This window comes from Tenrec ecaudatus, chromosome 6 (assembly GCF_050624435.1).
Source record: "Tenrec ecaudatus isolate mTenEca1 chromosome 6, mTenEca1.hap1, whole genome shotgun sequence".
NCBI classification, from domain to species: Eukaryota; Metazoa; Chordata; class Mammalia; order Afrosoricida; family Tenrecidae; genus Tenrec; species Tenrec ecaudatus.
Window position 1 is genome coordinate 123,807,370 of NC_134535.1, and position 21,387 is coordinate 123,828,756.

The 21,387-nt window shown below is 37.7% G+C and overlaps 1 protein-coding gene across 1 annotated transcript in view; it reads left to right on the plus strand.

The window, feature by feature from the left end:
• Positions 1-20,101, plus strand: part of LOC142451639 (pregnancy zone protein-like) — a 76,740-nt gene extending 56,639 nt beyond the window's left edge. Inside the window, exons 20-37 of the mRNA XM_075553358.1 lie at positions 3,233-3,461; positions 4,282-4,408; positions 4,588-4,709; positions 5,127-5,178; positions 5,488-5,571; positions 6,297-6,473; positions 6,962-7,049; positions 7,703-7,859; positions 10,308-10,382; positions 10,674-10,851; positions 11,450-11,673; positions 12,597-12,815; positions 12,986-13,116; positions 13,454-13,544; positions 17,777-17,845; positions 18,388-18,490; positions 19,607-19,648; positions 20,079-20,101. Coding sequence (XP_075409473.1) covers positions 3,233-3,461; positions 4,282-4,408; positions 4,588-4,709; positions 5,127-5,178; positions 5,488-5,571; positions 6,297-6,473; positions 6,962-7,049; positions 7,703-7,859; positions 10,308-10,382; positions 10,674-10,851; positions 11,450-11,673; positions 12,597-12,815; positions 12,986-13,116; positions 13,454-13,544; positions 17,777-17,845; positions 18,388-18,490; positions 19,607-19,648; positions 20,079-20,101 — 2,191 coding nt within the window. The remainder of the gene's footprint in view (positions 1-3,232; positions 3,462-4,281; positions 4,409-4,587; positions 4,710-5,126; positions 5,179-5,487; positions 5,572-6,296; positions 6,474-6,961; positions 7,050-7,702; positions 7,860-10,307; positions 10,383-10,673; positions 10,852-11,449; positions 11,674-12,596; positions 12,816-12,985; positions 13,117-13,453; positions 13,545-17,776; positions 17,846-18,387; positions 18,491-19,606; positions 19,649-20,078) is intronic.
• The last annotated feature ends 1,286 nt before the right edge of the window (positions 20,102-21,387 follow it).

Genomic DNA, 21,387 nt, shown 5'->3' on the forward strand with positions numbered 1-21,387 from the left:
TTCCTGAGATACTTCAAATAATAAAATAATAGAAGGCAGAATGCCATGAACCTCCTGCCCTGACCCACCCAGCCCCTCAGAAGAAATTATGAGAGACCTCATTGTGTACTAGATAGATCTAATTGGTTCCAACTCATAGCATCCCCATGTACACCAGTCCAAAACACTGTCTGATCTTGGGCCAGCCTTACAATCATTCTTATGCTTGAACCCATGGTGTCAGTCATTGTGTAGCTCCATTCCCTTCCAGGTACTCCTTTTATTACCTGACAATTTACTAAACATGATGTCCTTCTCTAGGGACTGGTCCTCTCTGTCCAAAGTATGTGAGACCACATCTAACATCCAGGTTTCTAGGAAGTATTCTAGCTGCACTTCTTCCAACATAAATTTGTTTGTTCTTCCGACAGCCCATGGTATAGTCAATAGTCTTTGCCAACACTCTAACTCAAATATATTCTTCGGTCATTTTTTTCATTGTCCAGTTTTCACATGCATTAAAAAGCAAATAAAAGCGCAGTGGCTTCCGTCAGATGACTCTTAGTCCTCACCATGAGATCTTTGCTTGTTAACACGTCAAAGCAATTGTGCCCATTGAAATACATTGTATTATTTCTTGGCTGCTGCTTCCACAGGCAAATTGAAGCTGAAGAAAATTATAACAAGCCCATGAGATTGAAACACAACCTTGAATTTGAATACCATCTCAAGAATAAATGTGATGCATTAGTCACTAATGACTGAAGACCAGACAATTGTGGGGTGACATCAAGCACATCATATCTGAAGTAATCTAACACATTTTAAAAGATTTTGATCTAACACATTAAGCAGCACATAGGTCTTATGCATACATCTATCCAAAGTCATGGCAGAAAAATCTGGTGATGTAATTAGGAAATAGACTGCACTGAAATTTAACCCCCCCAAAAAAAAATCCTCCTTCCATTAGATTTACCCATTGGTTTGCTAACTCTTAAATATCCAAGCATTTGAAAGCCACAGGCATCAGACTTCACCCATAAATACTTCAACAGGGACTTCTAAGATTAAGACTATTCTCCTAGATTTTCATAATCCCATTAATTCAATAATATTATCTAATAGTAGTTTACATTCAAATTTCTCCAGATAATTTTTTATTTAAATGTCTTTTTGGCTGTTTATTTCTCACCCATCCCCAACCCACCAAAACGAAGTAAACTATTGGAATCAAGTTGATTCCAACTCACAGTGACCCCATCAGGAGTTTCTCAGACTGTGCATCTTTAGGGGAGCAGGCACTCTCATCTTTCTTCTGCAGAGCAGCTGGTGAGTTTGAATCAACAACTTCACTATTAACAGCTGAATGCTTAACTTCACGCCACCAGGGCTCTGTGTTTATTTTTCCAAATGAAATCAACATTAATTGCTTTGGGGTGGAGTGAAGCTGGTCTCAGTTTCCTAAGCCCATCAGAAATATGTGTTTTCCGGTGGTCTTAGGCGACCCCTGTGAAAGGGTTGTTTGACACCCCCCCCCAAAGGGGTCGTGACCCACAGGTTGAGAACCACTGTTTTGGTCTCTCGCCTGTTGCCTCCATGAGCATTGATTGTAGATGCAAGTAAGATGAAATTCTTGACAACTTCCATCTTTTCTCTCTTTATCACGATGTTACCTATGGTTCCAATTGTGTTTCACATATGACTAAGCAAATGCACATCATATCTGATGTAATATAACACATTTTTAAAGATTTTGATCTAACACATTAAGCAGCACATAGGTTTTAAACAGTTGTCCGCAACAAAGATTAGAGTAGAGAGACTGAAAGGGGGCAAATGAACATTTTAGGGGGCTAAGGTGCTTTAAACTCGCTTTGGGTACTGTCAACTGCTCCCGCCTCCTCCCCCAGCCTTCATTCCACCCCATCTCTCTTTCTATTTGGAGAGCACAGAAGCCATAATTCAAAAATCTCCTCAATATCTCAGCACATCTCGACAAATCCATCTAAATGAGTCCTCATTTTCTCTTGTTACACGGAAGAAAATGTCTTCTCTTCTGGTGATGGAAAACTTGGCAAGGGGCACTGGTGATGCCCGTTTACTATGACTGACATAATGGAATTGTTCATGTAAACAAAAATGTCAAACTGACAAAGGTTTCAATGTATACATTGCATATATTATATATGTGTGTATTAGTGTATTGCAACAATGAAAAGTCAATTCCTCAAAAAAAAAACTTGTGATATACAGATGACTCAACCTTGCTTGCTGAAAGTGAAGAGAACTTGAAGCACTTTTTTTTCAAAACCATATTATTGGAAGTTAATACAGATATCATATCATTCTATAGTTCAAACACATCAAGCAGCATTGTACAATTGTTATGACAAGCAGTTTCAAAACATTCTCTTCCTACTTGAACTCCTTGACATCAGCCCCCTTTTACTGCCCCCCCCAACTCTGTACCCCCAGAAACTTATTCTACTTGCTGTCCCTAAAGATCCATCAGTCCTGAGTCTCATATGCTGAAAAAACAGACAAACATATAACAAAATCTCAATTCAAAATTTGTCATCCCCAATGACAAGACACATCTGAGATAAACCCAGATTTGAACAAAAAATATAGAAAAGCTAACATGCATTAGAGGGGGGATCCACTGACCAGGTTTGAATCATTCAAGTCAGGTTCATCATTTTGATGTTCTATAATCATCTCTCCACTGCCCTTTGTTTCTGAACCACTTTCCTCCCATCATTCTATTAGGGACAGAGGGAAATCACCGGGGGCATATTTCCTATGTGGATCCCACAATATATTTGTGGGATCCCACTCTCATCCATGGCCTTCTGCAAACTGGACTCTCACAATTTAGGCTCAGATATTATTCCCCCTTTGCTGTTGGAGAAGTATTTACTTTCTTCTTGATGAAGATCAAAGCCTGCAGCTTTCAGTATGGATTCAATATAAAGCAACGCAAATCCTCACATTTCTTGAGTTGGAACTAAGCAGACGCGTAGAACTAGCCTGTAGGATTTCCAGTTCTGTAAATACTTCTGGAATCAGACTGTCTCTGCTTTCTCCTGTGACGCAGCTAGAGGGTTTGAATCCCCAACATTTTTGCTAGCAGCCAAGCACTTAAGCACTGTGCCAGCAGAACACCCTTTCCATACTAGGCTCCTAGGGTGAGCTATGGTTCTTCTTTAAAAAGGAGGTTCGTTCAAGCTCCTCTTTTTCCCTTCACTAGTTTATCCGGTGGAAGTGAGATGGCAGTGAAAGTCCCAGACACCATCACTAAATGGAAGGCCAGTGCATTCTGCTTGTCCAGGACAGAAGGACTTGGCCTCTCGCCGATCATCTCTCTCCAAGCCTTCCAACCTTTCTTCCTGGAACTCGTGCTCCCCTACTCTGTGGTCCAAGGAGAAGCCTTCAATCTCAAGGCTACCGTACTCAACTATTTGTCCCACTGCATCCGGGTAAGGGCACGTCTCTCGAAGTGAGTGAAACTAGAAGAAAGGAACATGATCACTACTCATTCCCTTGGTCTCTGATCACCAGGATAAATTAGAATGGAGTATAAGGCATCGAGATATATTGACACAGTTGCTGAGACACTGGAGTCAGACATAGGAATGGTTGTGAACGGGATCAGTGTTTCAATTCCTTGTATGGGGGAGGGGGGTCACTAGAACTTGGAACTGACTCGACAGCACCGACTAATATTGGAATGAAATCGGTATTACGAGCAAAGCTCTTGGACAAGTTCAAGGTAGCATTACATTCTTTCAGTCACCTGTGTCTGTTTCCCTAAATGCACACAGTATTTCCACCTGATTTTTTTCACATTAGCTAAATGAATATTTCTTCCTGTGTTGACACAAAATCTGGAGAGTTTTTATGCTTATCCTTGTCGGCTTTGTAATTCCTCTACCACAGACACCTCCACTACAAAGTACTTGATCATATTTAGCTCATGGCCACAGTTTCTTAGATTCCTACAGGCCCATGGGCGACACAATCAGTTCGCAACAACCATTTGGCTATGAACAAAGGTTGACATTCCAACCCACCCTGTGATACTGCAGGAGAAATAGAAGGTGAACTGCTTTCCGGAAGATCACAGCCAAGAAAATGCTAGGGTGCAGGTCCTCTCTGTAACCTACAGGGCTGTTATGAGTCTGAATCAATCTGATAACGGGGATAAGAGCTAGCGTGCACTGCCCCGCTAAGCTTCTTTCCATACGATTGACCCTGTATCTATCAGTGTTCTCAGACATGTGCATGTTTGGGGGACAGGTCAGAGTGCAGCTGGAGGAGTCTTCTGCCTTCTCGGCCATCCCAGGGGAGAAGAATGCAGAATCGCACTGCATCTGTGGACATGGGAGGAAAACTGTGTTCTGGGCTGTGACCCCCAAGTCATTGGGTGAGTGATAAAGATGTGGACATATTTCAGCTCGTTTAGTCTGGTGAACTGAATTCATGGGTTTGGTTTTTTTTACTTCCTTAAAAATGAATTTATTGGTAGAACACCACTAGAGACAGTTATGAAAACTTTAAAATGAGGACTGATTGATGTAAAATCATTGTTTAACCATTCCCCAGGGAAGGTAAATTTCACAGCATCTGCAGAAGCCCTACAGTCTCGGGAATTGTGTGACAACGAGGAGCCTAAAATGCCATCATTTGGACAGAAGGATACAGTGGTCAAGCCCTTGTTAATTGAGGTATGTGCACAGTATACTTTCTCTGAGTCGGGCGGTCTTATTGTGTAGCATAACACTACCTCATCTGTATGTGGGAGGCCTGAATGACAAGCAGTTAAATGTTCCATTACTAGTTGAAACTATGATGGTGGAAACGCACCCAGAAGTGTCTCAGAAGATAGTCTTAGTGATCTGCTTGCAAAAATCAACTTCTTGAAAACTCCATGAGGCTCAGCTGTACCCTGCCCACGTGAGGTGACTTGACAATAGGTAACAACAATATGTATGTGAAGGTGACATTTCATTCCCCAAAATAGGAATGTATCTACATCGCAGGGTCTTGTTGCTATCACTTTGACTCTTCTTTAAAGTAATTGATTTTCCTCCTGATGCTCCTAAAGTATCGCTTTCCTTTTTTTTTTCTTTTTTCAATCAAAGCCTGAAGGAATAGAAAAAGAAGAAACTTTCAACACACTACTTTGTGCATCAGGTAAGTGTCAAAAATAGATAAAATTCTCATGTTAAGCCACTTGTTAGTTTTATTCCAAAGGAATTTCAGGTCACCAGCATATATAGAAGCCAGTATTTTACTAATACCTACTAATATCATCATATAAAATTTAGCATTAAGAAAATGCAACTCTGTCATCTTAAGGACAATACTCAGTCTGAAGATCTCTTCTCTCTTTAAGTATTCTTTGATGGGTATATCTAGTTATATAGCTTTATAAAAATAAAATAACTAACATTGGGGACAGTTAAATTTATATCTTAATTTCTTTGCATGCATTTTTATTAGATACTGGAGCTCCTGAGAAATTATCCCTAAAAGTTCCTTCAAATGTGGTTGAAGGGTCGACCAGGGCAACATATACAGTTTTGGGTAAGTCTCCTAGCTCTAAAGGAAGATGCTATTTGTCAATGTAATTCCAGTGTGTGGGACCTCACCATCAAAGTTAATGAAGTAAACAGTAACAGTAAACAGTAAACAAACACAGGATACCAGTTTATTACTAGTCAGGATCAATTCTCTGTGCCTCCCTCTTTAAGAGCTTACCTAAGTAGGGTGTCTAATGTTGTTGATGTCAGGTGTTGAATCAGATTCAACCCAGAGTGACCTGATGATGTGCAACAGAATGAAACGCTGCCTGGTCCTGTGCCGGCCTCACCATTGTCCCTGTGCCCGAGCCCATTGTTGCAGCCATGGTGTGAATCCATCTCCATGAGGGCCTTCCTCTTTGTCACTGCCCCTCCACTTGACCAAACATGCTATCTTCTCCAGGGACTGGTCTCTCTTGACAACAGGTCCAAAGATGCCTCCTAGCAGATTTTTAAATAACTGGTCATTCAGTTTTAGCAGCTAATAGGTCCATGAGAATAGATACATCACTTGCCTTTCAGTTTCTTCTCTACTTTTTCGGTCCTTGAAACACTTATTTTTCTACCTTTCACCGACCTTTCTCTTTCTTGCTTCTCTCTCTCTTGTTCTTTCTAATATTCCCCTCCGTAAGAAGTTTATCCCCTAGGTTAATAATCTATTTCCCTCTCCCAATACAAATGATTTCTGAATGCCTCTTATTTATTATTTTTTCATCTTTTCATTTCCAGGTGATATACTAAGTTCTGCGATGCAAAATCTGCAGAATCTTGTCCAGATGCCCTATGGTTGTGGAGAGCAGAATATGGCCCTTTTCACCCCTAATATCTATGTTCTGGCCTATCTGAGTGAGACAGGACAGCTAACAGAGAAGATCAAGTCCAAAGCCATCAACTACCTTACTAGTGGTGAGAAAGTAATCTAAACAGAGAAACCTTCATTGATTCCCTACATATATCCATCCATAAACTGAAACATTCCATTCATTAATATTTGCTCATATTAATTCTCAAATACATTGTTGCTGTGGTATCCAATGAAATGCCCCACCATGCAGCCCTAAACGTGTCCTACGGATACAATGGTTAGGCACTCCGATGCAAACCCAAAGGTTACTATTTTGAATTTACCAACCACTCTGTGGTAGAAAAGACCTGGTGATGAGCACTCAAAAACTTCGGCCTAAGAAATCCTATGGGGGCGATTCTACTGTGTCCTATAAGGACAAGAATTGACTCACCAGCACACAGCAACAGTATATAATGATTTAAAAGTCAATGTTATCATCAATTTTTAAAACCTCTATGCTCTATGGTTCCTCCACAAGCATGAAAGAAAAGACTGTTTAATTCCCCAATGTTTCTGCTGCCTCATAACATGAAAACTTCCTCTTCAGGGTACCAAAGGCAGTTGAATTATAAGCACAATGATGGCTCATACAGCGCCTTTGGGGATCACGATGGTACAATACCAGGAAACACGTGGTAAGATAATTATTCCATGTGCTACTCGTAGACTCATGATACATCAGCGTTCTGTAAATATGACTACTCTCTAGTACTTGGAACTCATCTGTATATGAGATACATATATATTAGTGTTATAAATATGTTAGAACTTATATATGTGTATATAATTTAGCCTTTAAAAACCAGCGTGTACATCATTGCAACTGGATAACCTCGTAGTTCCATCTCTGAAAGCTCACCTTCTTTAATAGCACAACTTCTGAGATAGAATGAGAACCTCCATGTTAAGTGACATAGTGAGAAACATTCTACATGGTAGGATTAAAGGAGGGGAGGACAAGAAGAGACAGCGATGTGATAAAAGTAGGAAAAACTATTCAGGAAATGCAGTGTTGGTTGTGGAAAGGCTTAGTAACTCTTATAGTGATTGCGGAAGAGGAAGAAAGGATGAAAGGAAACAACTCTGTAGAAAATAATAGAGTTGAAATATCAGCATAAAGATTGGGATGTTTGCTGAACTAGAGAACATTCAACTCTGGAGCCCCATTTCCCCACTAATCACTCTGTCAATTGTTCCCATCGTATTGATCAATGGCTGAAGGTAGCACACAATGTGATATTTGCAAGGGAGGCAGTCCTCATGCTTCTGTCTCTTCTGTGTTGAACAGGCTCACTGCATTTGTGGTCAAATCCTTTTCTCAAGCCCAGTCGTACATCTTTGTGGAGAGTTCCCATATCATAATTGCCTTCACCTGGCTTTCACAGAGGCAAAAAGAAAACGGTTGTTTCCAACCCTCTGGATCCCTGCTAAACAATGCTATGAAGGTGATGGTGCTGTTATAAAAGGGGGGTGGGGGATGGTCTCTAAAGTTAGTATCCATCACTCTTAGATCAGTTTGTCGTATGGTAGTGGTTTCCATGTTGCTGAGAACCTAGAAGTTACACTTCTAGAACTTTAAATACCAGCAGGGTCACCCTTGTTAAGCAGCTTTCAGTAGAACTTCCAGATTAAGCAGGACCTGGAAAATTACTTTTTAAAAACTTGTCAGCGAGAGCCTGTGAATAGCACCTGAACATTGTCAAATACGATGTTGGAAGATAAACCCCTCAAGTTGGAAGACACATAAAATATAACTGGGAAAGAACTGCCTCCTCAAAGTAGAATTGACCTTAATGTGATGATTTTAGACGTGTATTTGTTGACATGACATGACTCAAATTGAGAAGAAACAGCAGCAAACAATCATTAATAATCAGAGCATGGAATGTATGAACTATGAAACTAGGAAAATTTGTCATCAGTAATTGAATGTAACACATAAAGATAGATATCACTTACGAAGGTAGATATTAATAAATAGATTGACATTGGTCATTTTGAATCAGACAATCAAATGGTCAATTATTCCAGGAATGCGAAATGAACAGTAATCATGTCAATTCATTATCAACAAGAACATCCTAAGATCTATACTGCAGTACAACACTGTCACATATAAGATAATGTCATATGCGTATAAGGAAAACAAGTTGAAACAACTATGATTCAAATTTAAGCAATCACCACTAGAGCCACAAATGAGAAATAGAAGCTCTTACCAACTTCTAATATCTGAAATTTATCAAGCATGTAATCAAATGCACTAATAATTACTGGTTGTCATAGCGGCTACAAGTCTGGGCTGCTAACAGCAAGGCCAGTGACTCCTCAGGAGAAAGATGAATCTTTCTACTCTCATAAAGGTTTACAGTTTGGGGGGGGTGGGGAATTTCCATTTTGGAACCCCACAGGGGCACTTCTATCCTCTAGGGTCACTACGAATCAAAATCAACCCAATGACCATGAGTTTGGTTTGGTGATTAAAATATGAAAGTTGGAAACAAAGAGGAAAGATGGGCAGTTTAAAATGTCACACATTGCTTGATAGAATTTATTGATTATGAAAAGTCATTTGGCATTATAGATCACAACAAGCTATGGATAACATTTAGAATGATGGTAATTCTAGAATGCTTAATTGTGCTTATGAGAAGCCTGTACATAGACCAAGAAGCTGTCATTCAAACCGATTAAGGAGACACTGCATGCTTTAAAATTAGGAAAGGTGTTTATCAGGGTTATATCCTTTCACCATATTTATTCAATCTGTATGCTGAACAAATGATCCAAGAAACTAACTATATGAAAATAAAGAATTAGGATGTGAGCAAGATTTATTATCAGGCTACATTCTGTAAATGGCACAACCCTGTTTGCTAAAAGTGATGGAGATTTGAGTCTCTTACTGATGAAGGTCAAACACCACAGTCTTCAGTGCAGATTACATCTCACCCTCAAGAAAGCAAAACTACTCACAACCTGGCAAATAAGTGCTATCAGAATAAAAGGAGAAACAGTTGTAGTCAAAGACTCCATTTTACTTGGATCTACAATCAATGTCCTTAGAAACTGCAGTTAAGAAATCAAATGACATAGTGAATGAGGCAAATCTGCTGCACAAGACTTCTGAAATGCGTTGAAGAGAAAATGTGTAATTTTGAGGACTAAGGGGTGCCTGACCCAAGCCATAGTATGTTCAGTTGAATGGGAAAGCTAGACAGTGAATAAGGAAGACCGATGAATGAATGATGCAATTGAATTGCGGTGTTGGAAAATCTTGAATATTTCCTGTGTCCTGGGCTTTAAGAGGATTGAACAAATATGTCTCTGAGGAGATACAGCCAGGTGCTCATTGGAAGCAAGGATGGCAAGCCTGTATCTCATATACTTTAGACATGTAAAGTAGTATTTAGTCACTACAGTAGAGCATCATTTTAGATAAAATAGAGTAAAAATAGAAGACCTTCAAAAAGTTGCATTAAAAAATGAGCTCAAATATAGCAATGAGTGTAAACGTGGTCCAGGACCACGTAATATTATGTTTTGTAGTACATAGGGTCTGGATGAGTCCAAGCCAACTCGGCGACACCTAGGAACAGAACATTAACAAAGACAGAGAGATAGAGAAGGAAATTCTGCTTCTGTCATTTCCTCAGATCTTGGCGGCATAGAATACTGGAGAAGGAAGGTAGGGAATCAATAATTTGGCACAAGCAGGCACGCAGCCTCGCGAGCACTGTGTTCTGTTGTGCGTGAGGTCATCAGGACTTGGAACCAGCTCAATGGCAGCTAACAACAGTGACATTACCCAAGTTGCCCAAAGCACTGTTGGCAGAATCTAGCTTAAAAAAAATATCGAAGCATTTATGAGTCTCCATGTTTTATCCTTCCAGGGTGGAGTAGATGACGAGGTGACACTCTCTGCCTACATCACCATTGCTCTGCTGGAGATGCCACTACCCATCGGTGTACGTATTAGCACATTCCCTGTAGCTCCTTCACAACTGTAAGAAATAAAAAGTATGAATCTCAGAGGAAACGAGTTGTGGATTTAATGATAATTAGTTTGGGTATACTTTGCTGAGATGTAAGGAACTAGGTTATTTCAGAAGCTACAGAGGAAATGATTTTCTGGCCAGAACTATGATAGTACACACACAAACACACACACAAAGGCTTTTAATCTGAGGTTTACCTGGGAACTATTGTTAATTAGCCTGATTTTGCTGTCTTAAGATCTCTTTTCATCTTCTTCTTAGCACCCAGTTGTCCGAAATGCTCTATACTGTCTGGAAAGGGCCTGGAAATCCACTTCAGAGGCCCGAGGGAATTTTGTCTACACAAAGGCTTTATTGGCCTATGCCTTTGCCCTGGCAGGACACCAGGCCAGCCGGAATGAGGTGCTTAAATCACTTGACAGAGAGGCTGTAAGAGAAGGTAAGAGCTACCAGAACACCTGACCTCCAACAATTACCTGAGATCAGAGGCGGAAAGAGGGCCTAGTGAAAAGCTACGAAGCTATTTTAATCATAATTATAATAAGAACCATTATCATTTACCTAACACTTAAATATTCTAAGCATCATGAATTCTTTCATTCATTCACAAGCTATAGACCCTATACAGATAAACTTTTCCTCACTGGTATATAGCAGACACAAAGACATTGTGTGACTTTATGTATCTTATTAGCAAATATTTGCTGCATTAGTGACTATTAATGCTTTCACTTAATCAATGTCAGTCATTAGGTTAGCTCTAATTATAGTGATTAGTTTGCTTTTGGGGCTTAAATATTTTTCATAGTGTGATAAATATACATGTAACACAATATTGATATTTCAACCACGTTTACATTTGAAATGTAATATTATATTCATCATGTTACTCAATGCTATTACTTTTAATTAAAGGTCAGGGTCCTCAAAGTAGAGAGTCTTCCTTTACTCCTGCCTCCCACCACTCCTAACCACTAATAAACTTTGGTTTCGATACCATTTTTAAGTTAAATGGCCTACTGTTTTCCATTTCAAAGACGGTTCAATCCACTGGCAACATCCGAGGAAACTTCAAGAAGAGAGCACATTCTTTTATCAACCTCGAGCTCCCTCTGTGGAAGTGGAGATGGCAGCCTACGTCCTCCTTGCTTATCTTACTGCCCAGCCTGCCCCATCTTCAGCTGACCTATCCATGGCATCACGCATTGTGAAGTGGATCATCAAGCAACAAAATCCCCATGGAGGTTTCTCATCCACTCAGGTATAAGAAGTTACTCTATGAAAATAGAAGAATATATATGCATATGTATGAATCTCAGAGTATAATAAGTTGTGGATTAAATATTAGCACATAGGTAGAAAAATATATATGAATATACATATATATATAAGCACCTGGAAAACAGCATATTTTAGAAGCTTAGCTGGGGTTTCTAATTCACCTCATCTCCATTCCTTCATCAACACCCCTATAAATTCCATGTACAGATTACTGCTATGTTCCCTTTACACATCTTCATATCTTCTCTCCTTAGTGGACCCCCAACAGTACATGTAATTTTCCTAAGGCATTGTTTTTGTAAAAATAACACCCACATTTTTTTTACATCCAAGGTCTGATATGAGGTAATATTTTGCCTAAATATTTCTTCTTTCCAGAATACTGATTATTTTTATTTCATTAGATGATCCTTTTATCTTTTCTGGAGTTGAGTTACTGCTATTTCCATGCCTCCACTGAAAACATCCCCTACCCTGGTTTCTCATACACTGCTCTCTTAAGTATAGAAACCTTCCCCATTATTCAAGGACAATTTTTCACCTTTATCAAAGTCTCTTCTTACTATTCTACAATGTATTTTCTTCTCCAACTCTGAAATTTTACAAAAGAAATTATTGTACAATTATGTAAATTCTTGAAATTGTCTCCACTCCTGTCAGATACTTGAGTATAATTTCTATATACATATTATTTTTAAAAGCTTGAATTAAGAAATATTTACTTGTAGTCCCAAAGTATCTAAACTAGTTTAGGATTAATAGCAAGATCTGAACTAAATTACAATTCAGTTAAGTACTGTGTCTTAGCCTGGACACATCTGCTGAGGAGCATTGATGACATGGCTTGCATCCAGTAAGTGTTTGATAGCTTACTCTCTTGTTTCTGCACCCATCTCTTTTCAGGATACAGTAGTGGCTCTCCAAGCCCTTGCCAAATATGGAGCACGGATCTTCGCTACAAGTCAGAAAGCAGCTACAGTCACAGTCAAGTCTGCAGGAGCCTTCTCTAAAGAATTTCAAGTAAATGAAGCCAACCGCCTATTGCTGCAGGAGGTCCAGCTGCCTGAGATCCCAGGGGAATATAGCACAACCATTTCAGGAAGAGGGTGTGTGTACCTCCAGGTGAGACTGCCAAGACTTGAGGTATTCTGAAAATGTACCAGAAGGTCGCAGAGTGAAATGTGTTTTTCAAAGTAGTAAAAGAAACAGAGGCTAAAAGGTAGTGTGATTAACTTGGGGAAAGCTGTGAGACTGCTTGAGTACAAAGATAATGAATTTCAATTCTATTTTAGACAACTTTGAGATATAATATCTTGCCTAAGAAGGAACAGAAAGCTCCCTTCATCCTGAGTGTTGATACTCTGCCCAAGGACTGTGATGGAGCAGCTGCTCACAAGAAATTCCAGATTCACATCAACATTAGGTAAGTCTGTCCTTACTATCAGACCATTTGCATAATGTGAGGAAATTGATTTTCTATGAGACAACTTCACTGTCCAAAGTCATACATAATGAGTATAACACACCTGCAGTATTTGTTAATCACAAATTTCTTCTCTTATTGAAACACTGAAAAAAAGAGAGTGAGCAAAAACTATTTCTTTTTCAAATATCCATAATGGAAGCAAATAGAGTAGACATAGAAACTGAGTGAAAGTCAGGGTTAAGAAAAACTAGAAATATAGGAAAAGAGTACATTGCTTCCTTGAATTAATTCCATCAAATTTTGACTGCCTAATATGTACACCTTGACTTTCTAGTTATATTGGGGAGCGACCCAGATCCAACATGGTCATTGTTGATGTGAAGATGGTATCAGGCTTCATACCTGTGAAACTATCAGTGAAAAAGGTAAATTCCAAATCTCTTCCAGCTAAGTTATGACAAATGGTGACACTTACGGTTGTCGAACTTATTTCACTGATGTACTTTAAAGAGATTTCCTTCTTAAAATGTGCATCTGCAAGTAGAGTGTGTTTCTATTATTTTATCCGTGAACAATACGGTTATGTGGAGTGCTTGGGTGGCACAAACAGTTAAACACTTGATTACTAACCTATTTAAACAAAAGTAAATTAAGTTTAAAAGTAAATGTGCCAACACGCACCCAACAAAATGTCTTTGAACTTATTAATCTAACTCTTAAAGAACTCAAAAGAGAAGTAGAAATTATAATAATAGGAGACTTCAATACACCACTTTTGAGGAAGGACAGATCATAAGGAAAGAAACTCAATAAAGATGAAGAAGAACTAGACAACACAGTTAACCAATTTTATCTCCTCGATATTCCCAGAGCACTCCACCTGTGTTATTCAAGTAGACTAGAGAAATAATTCCAGAGACACTCATATATGTGTAAGAGAGAGCTTTAGATCAAAGAGCAATTGTGTATTGAGAAAACATCCCAGCCAAGTCCAGATCCAGTCCATAAGTCTGAAATCAGCCCATAAGTCTGATACTAGTCCATAAATCCCTCTTTAGACTCACACAGACACACACAATGATGCAGAATACAGGAAGATAACAAGTTGGTGGGTACAAAGTCTTGTGGATCCAATGGCAGTGGCTACATCAAAGCGCTTGTAGGTGTTAGCCTGAATTCTCCATCAGGAAGGTGAAGGAAGAGAGAGATGGCCCACTTCCAGAGAGCCATTTATCTTGGTGCCACTTCCAAATGAGGTCATCGAGCGATGATCTGACTGACGGGCTAAACTTCACCCCTTCGCGTTTATATACTCAAGTTGACATGAAATTATATAACTACCACACAACCCAAGGATACAGTGTAGATTCTTTTCCAGTGCACATGGAACATACACTACAATAGATCCTGTGTTAGGACACAATGCTCAAAATTCCAAACTCACTGCCACCTGTTTGATTCTGACTCACACTGACTCTACAGAACAGGGTAAAAATGGTCCCTGTAGATTTCTGAGAGGTAACTTCTTATAGGCCTAGAAAGTCTCATTTTTCTCCCACACAGTGGCTAGTAGTTTGGGACCACAGAACTGTGGTTAGCAGCATAATGCATAACCACTACACCACCAGGGCTCCTAGCAGACACATCACAAGCCATAATAAATGTACACATATTGACATTTTACCATCCTTTGTCTCAGAGCTCATGCTATAAAAGGAGAAATCAAGGAAGAGCAAGGGAAAAACATCAAATTCAGGAAAACTGAACAACACACTGTTTTGAAACTACTTGGTAATTGATGAAATGTAGAATGAAATCAGAAAATATCTTGAAACAAATAAGAATGAAAACACAACATCAAAACATACCAAAACCTTTGGGACACAGAAAAATAGTACTCAACGAGTAATTTATAGCAGTAAACACAGGGACAAAAGGAGAGAGACCCAAAACCAACACTCGCTACAAGCGTCTTCAACAACTAGAACAAGAGCAACAAAATAGACCTCCAATCAAGATACATTATGAGGATTGGAGCAGAAATAAAGGAGTTGGGACATAGAAAAAATCAATAAGTTAGTTCATTGTAATGTTTAACAAAATTGACAAACCCCTGGAAAATTTAACAAAGAGAAAGAAAATTTCTTTTTCTGCAAATATCAAGAATAAGAGATAAAAGGAGTGATATCATAACAGATCCCAATAATTTTTTTTTAATTTCTATGAAGGATTGTACTCCAAAAATTTGAAAACCTAGATGAAATGGGCTAATTTCTGTCTACCCAAAACATCTACCCAAATTAATACAGGCTGATGTAGAAAACTTTAACGAGCTCATTTTTTAAAAAGGAAGATAAAATAAATCAGTTCATTTAAAAAATTCAAACAAAATGAAGTCCAGGACCAGATGGCTTCACCCAGGAATTCTATAGAATATTCAGAGAAGAGTTGATCGCACTTCCACATACACTATTCTAGGATGTAGAAAAGGATAGCAAACTCCCACATTCGTTTTATGAGCCAGCATAACCCTGATACCCAAACAAGTCAAAGACACTATTAACACAATGAATTACAGGACACTATGTAAAAATTATTAACAAACAATTGGCCTGTAAAAGCCAACAATACATGAAAAAAATAATAGCCATGATCAAAAACCAGGCACAAAAGCATAGTTCAACATGTATGTTTGTGTCTGGGGCTCGGGAAGAGGGGGCAATTAAAATAATATACCACTTAAAACAAAACAAAAGATAAGAACCATGTGCTCATATCGATCAATGCAGATACACTGATAAATACATAGACCAATGGAACAGAGTAAAGAACTTATAAATAAATTCAGTCACTTATGAACAAATGGCTTCCACAAAGACCCAAACAACTTTCACTGGGAAAGAGTCACTTCAAAAGAGTTGTATTTAAAGCTATAAGAATAAAACCGGACCCACATATACCTCACCCCATGTATAAAAAATAGCGAAAGATGAATTAAAGACCTAAATGTAAATTCCAGACTATAGAGATCATAAATGAGAAAATGGGAGCAAATATAAGAACCTTATTGCAGGGCGTAGACACATGATCACATTTTAAAAAGGAAATCTAAACAGTAGATGACAAAATCGATGACTGCAACCTACTGAAAATAAGACACTTGCGGTCATCAAATTATTTCATCAGAAGAGTAAAAAGAACAAGAAATAAATTGATAACACAACTGAAATGGGACTGAGCTTAAAATCTATAGAAAACTGCAACACCTCTAAAAGAAACAGACAAACAATCATATTTAAAAGTGGGCAAAGATTATGAATTTCATACAGTTCACCGAAATTACATCCAAATGGCAAACAAATATACGAAAAATACAATCGCGAGCCATCCAGGAGATGCAAATTAAAGATGAGATGCCACTTTACACCAACAATGATTCTAGTGAGACTCTAAATGAAAAACCACTGTTGAAAGTGATATATCTTCACATCAAACTGGATCATAACAGATCTATATGATCCAGACATCGCTATGTTGGGCATATGTCCAAAAGAAGTGTCATAACATGAACAGACACATGCACACCCATGTTCCTCACAACACTGCTCACAATAGCAGGAAGATTGAAGCAACCTAAATGGCAATCAGGAGAATAGCTGAAGAAATATTGATTTGTACACACAATGGAATATTATGCATCACTAAAAAACAATGAGAAAATCACAATGCACCTCATTCCATGGATGGACATGGAAAACATTATGCTGAGAGAATTCAGCCAATCACAAAAGGACGAATACTAGAGACCACTATTCCAAGGACAAAGAAACAAGATAAAGACTTTCATACTTAAGGGAGCAGACGTTGATGATTTCCAATGTGGGAAAGAAACAGGGGGAGGATAAAGCATCGGGCTTTATGATTGAGGGATATTAACTTGGGTGGAATGGAATGCAGTAGTCCACTAGAGAGAGAGATATCGAGGAAGGGAGGGAGAGTAAACTACTGCAGGGTTTGATTAGTAGTTAAAATTTTTTAATACAAAATTGATTATCTGAAATTACCCAATTTACAAAAATATAATAATATATCATATAATTATAAGGGTCCTGAAGGGTAGGGTGGGGAAGGAGGGGATAAAAGGGAGCTGATATCCAAGAGTTCAAGAAGAAAGAAAATGTTTTGAAACTGATGGTGGCAGCAATTGTACAATGATGCTTGATCTAATTGAATTATGGATTGTTATAATATCTGTAAGAGCTCCCAATAAGATGATTGATTTTTTTTTAAAGAAAATTTTTTTTTCTGGTCAGATTACCTGAACTATATCCAGCTTTGCAGTGTAAATATAATATACAAAATGACAAATTAATCTCTTTGTATTTGGCTGGATTCTTGTCTCAAAAAGATGATCTTAGTACTGAACTAACAGTGTCAATATGAAATTATATCATTTAATCCATAGCCAAGCGATCAAAATGGTGATGAGAATATAGTAAAGGCTAAATAAATAGCATTGTCATCATGCCTCTTATTCCTATAGGAACTGGCATTAGTGGTTTGGATGCTTCTGTGCAGCCATGCAGATTATTTTTTCTAAGGCTTTCAGCATAAAACGCCCTCATTCCACATTTCTGGTTTATGCTTTCATCAACAGCTCCAAGAAAGACCTGAGATTCCAAGGACTGAAGTGAGCACCAGTCACGTCTTAATTTACTTTAAAGAGGTAAGATTCTCTGTGACTTTGTGCTTGGTCTGAGAGGACCAAGACAGTCCAGGTTTTTAACAATTTGTCCCATGTCCCGTGGCATTTTTTAAAAGTCCTGATTTTGGGAAAGAATGTACGACAAGCTAGGGTATACGGTTTTGGGCTGCCAGGTGCCTATTTCGCGAGGATATGAGTTTTATCAATGGTGTCCCACTTTACCAATGTTAAAATGGAATCTACACTGACTCTCAAATTTGAGTCCAGTTAACAGTGTTTTTCATATGTACAGATGCCAGAAAAGAAAATTATCATAGAGAGAAATGAGGCTTCTACTGGCTAACAAGGCTCAGTGTACTACATTTGTCTGTTCATACAATTGACTCTTTTGTTCTTATTTATTTTGTCCTCATTTTATATGCCACCAAATATGATATGCAAATCAAAATGACCTATGTTTTTCTATTGGTTTTAGTTGGATTGCAGGTCTTGGTACTAGATTAATATGGTATGTGAGGGAAAAAATTAATCTTTATTTTAATTTCCTTTTCCTGTCTCTTCAGCTAACCAATCAAAACCTGAGTTTCTCCTTCTCAGTGGAACAAGATATCCAAGTAGAGAATTTAAAACCAGCTGCAGTCAAAATCTATGATTATTATGAGACAGGTGAGATTTGGCCTCGATGAGCCTTATAAGAGAACAAATGGGCAACCTAGTTAAATGTTACCTTCTCTAACACAAAATTCCACAATGTTTCACTGGAAGAAAATTTGACTTTCCAGTCAGTAAAGAATCATATTCTTGTGTATTATCCTATTATATATCTGCTTAGCATTCTTATATATTGGACTGTAATCTATCTCCTAAACATTCTTTGAACCATTCTTACAAGTTGATTGTGAAGTTCTGCCTGAATTTTCCAATAAAATTGTTTAGGATGGGCGAAATGATTCCAAAAAATGAGAAGAGTAACAATAACTAAAATATCATCTCTTAGCACTGATATGTGATATGGAACCTAAAGTCTATTTATTTTTGACTTGTGCTTTTGGGGTTGTTGCTAGATGCAATTGAGTCTGCTCTGACTTATAGCCAATCTCTGTCCAAGAGAATACAATATCATGTTTCTGCATCATCCTCAAAAGTGTCACCAGGTTTGAACCCACAGTTTCAGGCACTTTATGTTTCTCATAATCTCATAAAACATGGAACACTTTTCAGTATAGCAGAAGATTCTTTCATTGACTCGTGCCTTTACACTAGAAACGTAGGGCCTAATATGTCAGTATATCATAGGACATGGTAGTGTTAAAACTCATCTTCTTCTTGCTGCAAAAACAAAACTTTAGAGAGGAGGACACTACTGCAATAGGGAAACAAACAAACTGAGAACCAGGGTGCTAGGGAGCCCTAGAGATAGTCACACTCATACTATGTGTGGAACCTGTTCCTCAACCTGTACCCAAACCCAAGTTTATCTCTTGTTCTGTTTCCCCAATTCTAAATGGCTTATTAGAGAAGTAGTTGTCTTGCTTTGTTTTTTTAATCATTTCATTGAGGCACATACAACTCTTCTCACAATCTATCCATCAATTGAATCAGTCATGTTTATACATATGTTGCCCTCATTCTCTAGAAGTAGTCTTCTTTATTGGTTCCATGCTCTTTGGATATCAGAGTACCTCTTCCTTATTTGAGTTATATAATTAAGTAGTTACTCACGTGCCTGTAACTGGATGTCTTAATTCTTTATTCACAAAACCCATCCTTTTCTTGTTTCAGATGAATTTGCCATTGCAGAGTACAGCGCCCCTTGTAGTTCTGGTAAAGTATAAACAGTAAACTCAAGTGCCAACTGGGAAAGGAAGGAAGGGACGGACTGAGGGAGTGAGGGAGGAAGAAATCAATTAAGAAAACCAGTAATTCACCTTTCTGCATAAGATTGCTTCTTAAGATGAGTGTATCCTTGTCATAGTATGAAAACTTCTGCTGTTCTCTATTAAGAATTGAACGGTTTCAAATGAGAGATTTAATGCATAAAACTTTCCTCTAAGCTAGTTGACAGGATTTATTTGGACAGTATGCTATTTCCTGTAAGGATGTCAGCTATCCACTTCAAATTGTAAATGTCAGAAAATCCTATTGTAAAAAGAAAATAAAATTTTATTAGGTAAAAATATTTATGATGAAAAATTCCTCCTACATTGTATCATTGAATTTCTCTGATCGTTGTATCCTTTCTGATATTGTTTAGAATCAGAACAAGGAAATGCTTGAGAAATGGAAATGTATGTACCTCATCAGGTGGATTTCGGCATAAATGAAGACCTATTGCAGAGAGGAGAAAGGAATTCATAGTATTTGTATTGAATAAAGTTCTATTTACAGTGCTTACTCTTTCTTTTTTTCTATTTATCAATGTTAGTTTTCCTTCTGAAATATATCTATATTCTCCATAGCATTGTAAGGGACATTTAAATATCTGTACAGAGGAGTACATTAAAAATATAGTAAATAAATTAAAGTAAAATTCTAAAAATTATTTAAGTAACCTCAAGGAATGCAGGAAAAATAAAACATAAAAAGAAACAGAAGTGTGGTGTGTGTTTATTCTTACCTGTCAATAATTATGTTAGGTGCAAATACTTTAAATCTTACAAAAGACAGAATGGTTAAAGTATATTTTTAAAGATTGAGCAAATTTTCTATTTCCAAGAAAAACTCCCTTGTAAAATGATAGAAGTTGAAAGTAAAATGATGGAGAATAATATGCTATGGAAACAATGAAAAGAAAATAGGAACTATGTTAATATCAGATGAATTAAACTTCAAAATGAAAAGAAAAAATCTTGATGTGATTGAACTATTGTGATTGAATTATATGACAATAAAACTGTTGGAAAAAAGTATCAGGAAAGTAAGTAGAATTACAGACCGGTAAAAGAATAAATTCACCCTGAAGACATACTAATACTTAATGTGTACAAATCAAACAAATGATCAGCAAAAATCATGTTTTAAAACATAAACTAATAGACATAAAGGGGCAAATAGACATTTCTTTAAGACTTTAAAAGCCATATGTAAATAATTGTTAGAACAACTAGAAAAGTAGATCAGAAAGGCTATAGAAGAGCACCATCAGCCAATAGAATCAAAGATCAGAAGCAAAGCAAAAATCTCCACTCTTGCTGCTTTTATTCAAAAGAGTACTAGAAGTTCTAGTCACTGAACTAAGAAAAGGCACATTCACTGTACACATGGACTTCCCCAGATGGAATACACAGAAATCAAATTGACTACATCTCTAAGAAAACACAATAGAGAAACTCAATATCAACAACTAAAACACCATGGGCCGCCTATGGAACAGATTATCAATTGATTGTATGTAAGTTCAGGATAATGCTGAAGAAAATCAAAACAAATCACAAGAGGCAAATATGACCTTAAGTCTATTCCACCTGAATTTTGAGACCATCTCAATAACAGATTTGACGCATTGAGCACTAATGGCAAAAAGACCTGATGCGAAGTGGGAGGACATCAAGACCATCATTCAA